At 42.8% G+C, this 7,355-nt stretch overlaps 2 protein-coding genes across 2 annotated transcripts in view; both read right to left on the bottom strand.

Moving 5' to 3' along the window:
* TUBB6 (tubulin beta 6 class V) lies at positions 1-7,282 on the bottom strand. The gene is made up of 3 exons (XM_008630072.2): positions 7,137-7,282; positions 5,908-6,018; positions 1-1,597 (listed from the first exon to the last, which is right to left on the bottom strand). The coding sequence occupies exons 2-3, from the start codon at positions 5,966-5,968 to the stop codon at positions 534-536; spliced, it is 1,125 nt and encodes a 374-aa protein (XP_008628294.1). The 5' UTR covers positions 5,969-6,018; positions 7,137-7,282; the 3' UTR covers positions 1-533.
* CIDEA (cell death-inducing DFFA-like effector a) overlaps positions 3,385-7,355 on the bottom strand; it is a 31,790-nt gene continuing 27,819 nt past the window's right edge. Inside the window, exon 8 of the transcript XR_001860364.1 lies at positions 3,385-3,394. The gene's annotated coding sequence lies outside the window, so the exon portion shown is untranslated. The remainder of the gene's footprint in view (positions 3,395-7,355) is intronic.

Below are 7,355 nucleotides of genomic sequence, written 5' to 3'. Positions count from 1 at the left end.
TTGACAGGATGCTATTCAATTTTATTTTATTTTTAGAGGACTGGAATCAAATATCACTGTTAACAGTTACTGTACAGAATATCTAAAAACTTTTTATTATGAATAAATTTTGTTTCTGGCAGTTCAGTATTGTACATTTGGTACAGAATGAATACTCCAAGCTCACAAGATTTTCTTACTCATAATTGGATGAAAATAGTGCAGCTCTAATTTGTAGATTTTCATGCCTATTTTACATTTCTCTTCTACAGCTTTAAGGATGACAACCCTAAGGAAAAAAGATTCCAAACTAGCAATCTGCATGTTCAGACTCTTAGGCCAAAGTCTTAACTGAATGCCCTACATTTGTCTCATGAATAGGTTTCCAGAAATGCTGAATGTTCTCAGTGATCCAAATGGACTCCAAAGAGCACTTCTAACATCTGAAATTCTTTTTTTTTTTTTTTTTTAAATGTAAGTATGTATTTACAAGCCTAATTATCAGAAATCCAGATCTGAGAATTTGGCCTGGAAAAATCATGCACCTAATTTTTTTATTCATTGATCTCTTCTTCATCATCTTCAAATGCTTCCTCTCCATCATTTGCTGTTGCTTCCTGGTATTGCTGATACTCTGAAACCAGGTCATTCATGTTGCTTTCTGCTTCTGTAAATTCCATTTCATCCATTCCCTCTCCTGTGAACCAGTGGAGGAAGGCCTTTCTCCTGAACATGGCAGAAAACTGCTCCGAGATCCTTTTGAAGAGCTCTTGGATGGCAGTGCTGTTGCCAATGAAGGTGGAGGCCATCTTGAGGCCACGGGGAGGTATGTCACACACTGCCACCTTGACATTGTTCGGGATCCACTCCACGAAGTAGCTGCTGTTCTTGTTCTGGATGGCCAACATCTGCTCGTCAACCTCCTTCATGGACATGGGGCCGCGGAAGACGGTGGCCACTGTCAAGTACCGGCCATGCCTTGGGTCACAGGCTGCCATCATGTTTTTGGCATCGAACATCTGCTGGGTGAGCTCTGGAACGGTGAGTGCTCGGTATTGTTGGCTGCCTCGCGCCGTCAAAGGAGCAAAGCCTGGCATGAAAAAGTGAAGGCGCGGGAAGGGGACCATATTTACTGCCAGCTTCCGGAGGTCAGCATTGAGCTGGCCTGGAAAACGCAGGGATGTGGTCACCCCACTCATGGTGGCGGAGACCAAGTGGTTTAAATCACCGTATGTGGGAGTGGTGAGCTTCAGGGTGCGGAAGCAAATGTCATACAGAGCTTCATTGTCAATGCAGTAGGTTTCATCCGTGTTTTCAACCAGCTGGTGGACCGAAAGCGTAGCGTTATAAGGCTCCACCACTGTGTCAGAAACCTTAGGAGAAGGCATGACACTAAAGGTATTCATTATCCTGTCTGGATATTCCTCTCGTATCTTGCTGATGAGCAGGGTTCCCATGCCAGACCCTGTCCCTCCTCCCAGGGAGTGAGTGAGCTGAAATCCTTGCAAGCAATCACAGTGTTCACTCTCTTTTCTTACTACGTCAAGGACAGAGTCAACCAACTCTGCCCCTTCTGTATAGTGTCCTTTAGCCCAGTTGTTTCCTGCACCAGTTTGTCCTAAAATAAGATATAACAGGGAAAGAAAATATACAAAATTATTGGCAAGGTTTGATATCAGCACGCTAAATGGACTCACAGCTGTATATCTGTAACAAAAGCTGCTATAAATCTGTCAGGTAGATAACTGTGCTCTTCAGTTTTGCCTACAAATATTTCTGGAAGTATCAACAAACTTTTTATATAGTCTCCGGCAGTTTTCATTAATGCCTTTGGGTGTTGTTTTTTTTTTTTCCTTTGTTGTCATTTTACCTTCCATAAATGCAAAGATGGCATTAACTCCTTGTTTTGAAAACTTTCACACTCCCAATCCTGATGATTCTGTAAGCACAAGATGACTGTTTAATACTTTCTGTCTGTAAGGTCCATGATGCATGCAAAGCTAAATCCCTGATACATATCTCAATGAAAATGAGAGGTTCTTGGTCTGTTCTTGTGAGTCACAGAGAAAACACAGTCATTCAAGAAAAACCTGGGCTGCAGAATCCTATTTAACTTGTCATGTCAGGAACTACAGCTTTTTAAATTTGCGGTTACCTAGCCTGAATGAAAACAGTGATCAACAGAAACTTCAGGGACATTTTTTCAAAAGTTTGGAAGTCAAGTGCCTTTCATGTTTTACTGATTTCCTTACAAACTCACTGTTCTTCAGGATATGCAAAATGACTTGCAAAATTGGATTACTGATATTTCGGAGAAGTGATGAGCCCTTTCTTTTCTCCCTAAGGCTTCCATTTTTGTTTTATGTGCCACTCAGTTTATTAAGATAAACAGTGTGGATCATTTGCTATGTCACTCTTTTGTTATTGCTTAGATAACAAGGAGGATTAAATTGGGGAATCAGTTTTTTAGTAGTCCTGTTCCTCACAGTCACTGCTATACACATACATTGTACCACTGAACTCACTTAGGGTACTCCTGTGAGTGGTATTCAGACAGAGCAATAGTTTCAGAATTAAGTATAGAGCTGGTACATTCTGTGTTGTTCCCCAAGACCTTTCCCTCCCTTCCTATTACCATGTCTGATTTCAATTCCCAGGGCACTGTGTTGGTGCCAAACATATGAACCAGGGAAACTGCTGGCTGGGACACTTTTGAAATACTATACACTTTTTTTTTCCACTGCATAAATGCTCAGTTTCCTCATGGTGTATTTGGTTAGTTAATGCATTGTTCTGTATGTTGCTATATTTTTCTCTCTTTGAGCCTAGGGAGCTCAGCACTTCCTGTCCAGCTGGGCAAAGCAAAAAGTCATATCCTTCCAGCATTAAATATGTCTGTAAGCACCTGCAGTCTGCTTGAGCAGATCCCCTACCACGGATAGGGAAGCACTTCAGGCTGCACACAAAAAAAGCAGACATCACTCCAAAATGCAGAAGGCATTTATCTCCTAGTGGACATAAATTCTGATTTTAGGACAACTATCAGCTACTCCTGTGGCAACACTACACTTCTTCCACTAGTCAGCCATGTGTTAGGGTCTCCAGTGTTTTCATTGGAGGTTTCCTGCTTCTACACCCAGTTACCTTATACTTCCAGAACCACTGGCTCTACAGCACTGTAAGACTACTACAACACAGAACCTGTACAAGCCCTGGAAGCTCTAGACTTCTTACCCCATGACAATACTGTGCAGTCTGGAGGTGCTGTGGCTCTGACAAGGCTGCCACAAACCTGGAAATCATGATAATGATCCTGTGAAACTCTACCAGATGCCCTCCACTTATCAGGTACCTACCTGACCTCTGAAAACCTAAGGCAAACACATAAAAATGATCAAATTTCACCAGGACTAAACTCTCTTGGTGGAAAATGAGCCTGTGCCCACAAAACTCAGGACCTGGCAAATCTTTTGCCAATCCTGGAAGCCCATCCCCAGCATTCTGCATCTGTCATTTGCTGGGATCTAAAGAAGCCTACACGAAGCAATCCCACCACTTATCTGCACTCCTGGCACCTCCAGATCCTTCTGTCACTATTTCTGTCTCCAACACACTGTAGGGTTATCACACATGTTCAGGTTGAACTGTGCATGCAGAGAAGCCATTTGTCTAACAGTGATTATTTCTTAATCCCTAAAATGGCACTTGTTTCCTACAGTCTTCTTTCACTCCCCTACTCTCTTCACTGCTCAATATAAGATAAACCTGGTAAAAGAGATCAGTAGCTTGCATATTAACACTTAGAAGCCTGGTGTGAACAGCCCTGCTCCAGAACTTGCCTTTGATTGCCAGACAGCTATTTTGTGGTAGCCCCCATCAGTTCATATTAATTAAATTGGAGTGGTATCTCTGTAGCAAATCTAGCAAGGATGTACACAAGAAAAGAATGACAAATGCAAAAATGTGCAAATGAAAACTGGTTAACAGGAGGAGACACATCAGAGCTCAGAGCAGCTCCTGGTGGGCAATTCTGTGCTGCCAGAAGGCCAGGAGGCCTGCTGCTCTCATTTAGAAAGATCATTCCACCTGCAGTTCTTCACCTTTTAAATCACTACCTTGTCAATACACATGTCAAAGTATGAGGATTGTTTTGTGTCCATCTCAGATCTCTTACTAGTTTGATATAAAATTCCTGTATCTGGAGTGTGTGACCCTGTATTCAATACACCTGCATCAAATCCTGATTGATGGTCTGTGGTTACTTGCTGTGGACACATGGGCACATGCAGGTTTATACAAACAGAGGTGGAAAACATCCTCATCAGAATGAGCCCACACAGCCTGGGGTACAGCAAGTGTGGGACTGCCAGCTTCTGCCACAAAATCCTTTGTGGGCCCAGGCCAGATTTTTAAAAGAGAAAACAAAATGCTTTGTTGGCTTTTGACACAGAAGATCATTACTTCAGCGCTCAGCCATTCTACATTATTCAGCAGGTTGGGAGGACAGTGCCTGATGCTGGCAGGGGCCTCTGTCAGATACAAGTTGATCACATGCTGTTGGTTCATTGTTATCTTGACAGGAAGGGACTATAGCAAACTGGACTATTGTTGAAGACATTCTGAATTGATTTTGCTCTGGTTTTACTGGTGGTGTGCCAAACTGTAAAGCTCCAGCTCAGGTATTTCCATAGGTCAGGTGAATTCACATTCAGAGGGACTGTGTGGTTCATGCAGGTGAAAGGGAATGAAAGGAAAAAACCTGAATACAGAAACAGACTTCATAAAGCTGCCTATGTCCACAGCTTTTCTCCCTAGGCTTACTTCTACTTGTAACTTACAGCTCCTTTGGGAGAGACCCTTAGCATCATTGCCAGGGAGTTTACAGGAGAACAACATGGATAGCATAAAAGTTTTAAGTCAAAGAGTTAAAGAGTTCTATATGGCTTTTTGACTGACTCCAACCCCAACAACCCAGACTTACGTTTGTTTTATACCACCCAAATAATGTTTATCTTTCCTCTGGCTGTCCCTGGCATTGTTCCTTCCTTATGTTAACACAACATACCAAACTAAGTTCCAGCCTAAGCTTGCCTTGTCAGGAGGAAATGTGTTTGTGGCTAGTGCAGACTTGGAAAGCAAAAGGACATGAAAGTTCTCATGGTAGCTTTCATTCAGACTTCCTGTTTCAGCAAGTGGCTCACTTAACTTCCACATGCTGTTTCTCCTTTAGAGCAAAGGGACTGATAATGCTTCTGTACTTCATAAGGATGCTCTGAAAGGGTAATGTGCATTTTTAAGCTTAGATGGAAAGTACTACAGAAGTCCAAAGTAAAGCAGCAAAAGCGAAAACAACCCTCTGCAACAACACTGCAAAACCAGAATGTCTCCACACACTCTCAGACTGCTCCTCATTACGCTAGAAAATAACCCAGTAACTGTCTACATATGTGTTTTCCATGTTACAGCTGATCTTCTTTCACTGCTACTATACTGCAAGGATCTGTGGAAAAAGTTTAATTACACAGCCTAAAAACAATTTAGTGCTCAAGCATTTAATGTGAATTCAAGTGAGCCCCCCCCCCCCCCCCTCCATTTTCTGCAGAATTTCCGTGCATTTTGTTGTGAAGAACTGGCCTCAGGATTTCTCTGGAGTTCATTTATGTGGAAAGCAAATATATTTTATCTGAATACTGTAGGAAACTTTCAGCAGTTTGCTGCTAACTGAAGGAATGGTCAACAGAGGAATGACTTTTTCAGTTAATGGGATCTTTTGGCTGGCTTACAGATACTTATAATTCCGTTGTTAGGTATTAGGATTTCTCAGTAGGATCACTTCAGAACAGGAAGACTGAATGCTTTTTGACCATTCACGTGGTAATCAAACAGCTGTTGAAGAGCCTTGTTTTTTAAAAGGAAACATCCACATACCAAAGATGAAATTATCGGGCCGAAAGAGCTGACCAAAAAGACCAGACCGCACACTATCCATGGTTCCCGGCTCCAAGTCCAGTAAGACTGCTCTTGGTACAAATTTGTGGGCTACAATAAAAAGGAAGCATGCCCTTAATGTCCAGAAATAAGTCAACAGAGTTATAGCTTTTAACACACAAATATATCTCATATTGTTAGTCTAATATATAGTTCATACATATATAAGTACTTCCTATGCAGAAAATCATGGTGGTGAAAAACCCAGCTCCATAGGAGCAAATCAATTCAGCTTGAAAAACAGACCTGACATAATTTGGGTTCTACAGATATACATTTTGTAAGCTCTTTATTAGCAATAGATGTGAGGGAATTTCTGATTTAAAAAAATGGTTCACTTGTTCTTTATAAGAAAGTAGGTAATCTTTTCTGTGCATATCAGGGTGAGTGAAGTGCTTATGTTCAAATGATCCTAATACATCTCACAAGCTTTTATGCTTGAGGATTCTCCTCCACTGAAAGAGCTACTTGGTGTACATGGTAAACAGCAGTAGTCAGCACATCTACCACAAAGCACAAAATAAACAACCTGTGTCAAGTTGAATTTGTCCAAGGAAACTCAGGTAAATAATATGAATTAACCCCAGCTGGACAAAAGATGAAACATTCATACTTGCAGGTTCATGTCAACAGACTGAAGGACTCCAGATCCCCATTTTGCACTGCTAACACCTTTCAACAGCAGACGGACTCAGAGGACTTGGATGATTTTTGGCATCTTAGTCATGAATCCCTGCTCAGCTCTCTGTTACCTGTGGCCTAACACTCTCATTCATGAGAATGAAAGACAGAGTACTACAGATGCGGGCTCAAACAACCAACAGGTTAATTTGGAGTAATTGAACGGATGCATCTGGTGAAGTAATCACACATTAGAAGAGCAAACGCGTACTGTAATGCTAAATAGTAAACAAACCTCCACCTCCAGACCCTAAGGATAGCCCCTTGCGCCACGTCTCTGTGCCTGGGGAGATAGCACCCAGCCATCTTAGTACTTTGGAAGAAAGTAGATAATATTTTCTGTTGCGCCGGGCACAGCTGAGGGGCTGGTGGCATGTGAGGAGTGCGGCCAGATGTGCAATACGGCTTTATGAGCCCGTCGTCTTCTGACTCCTGTGCCCCTTCCCACGGAGTCCTCTGTCCCGAACCCCTCCCGGTCCCACACTTACAAGATGATTCATTATAGTAGACATTGATCCTTTCCAGCTGCAGCGCTGAGTCACCGACATAGCCTCCGGCTGGGTCAATGCCATGCTCATCACTTATCACTTCCCAAAACTAAGGGAGGAAAAGCGAGAAGTGGGTTGGGAACTTCGCTGCGGAGCCCCGGGGGCCCTGCCCAGCGCCCGGGCCGGGGGCGGCGGCGGTGCCGCGGCAGCTGCCGGATT

This window comes from Corvus brachyrhynchos, unplaced genomic scaffold (genome assembly GCF_000691975.1).
Source record: "Corvus brachyrhynchos isolate BGI_N302 unplaced genomic scaffold, ASM69197v1 scaffold331, whole genome shotgun sequence".
Taxonomy (NCBI): domain Eukaryota; kingdom Metazoa; phylum Chordata; class Aves; order Passeriformes; family Corvidae; genus Corvus; species Corvus brachyrhynchos.
The sequence above is the reverse complement of the archived record's forward strand: the minus strand, read 5'-3'. Positions and strand labels throughout refer to the sequence as shown.

Bases quoted from the DNA above. Each gene is read 5' to 3' on its own strand.
- TUBB6 (XM_008630072.2), bottom strand. From the start codon at position 5,968: ATGGATAGTGTGCGGTCTGGTCTTTTTGGTCAGCTCTTTCGGCCCGAT. The intron at 1,598-5,907 runs GTATGTGGATGT...ATCTTATTTTAG, and splicing joins GCCCGATAATTTCATCTTTG to GACAAACTGGTGCAGGAAAC.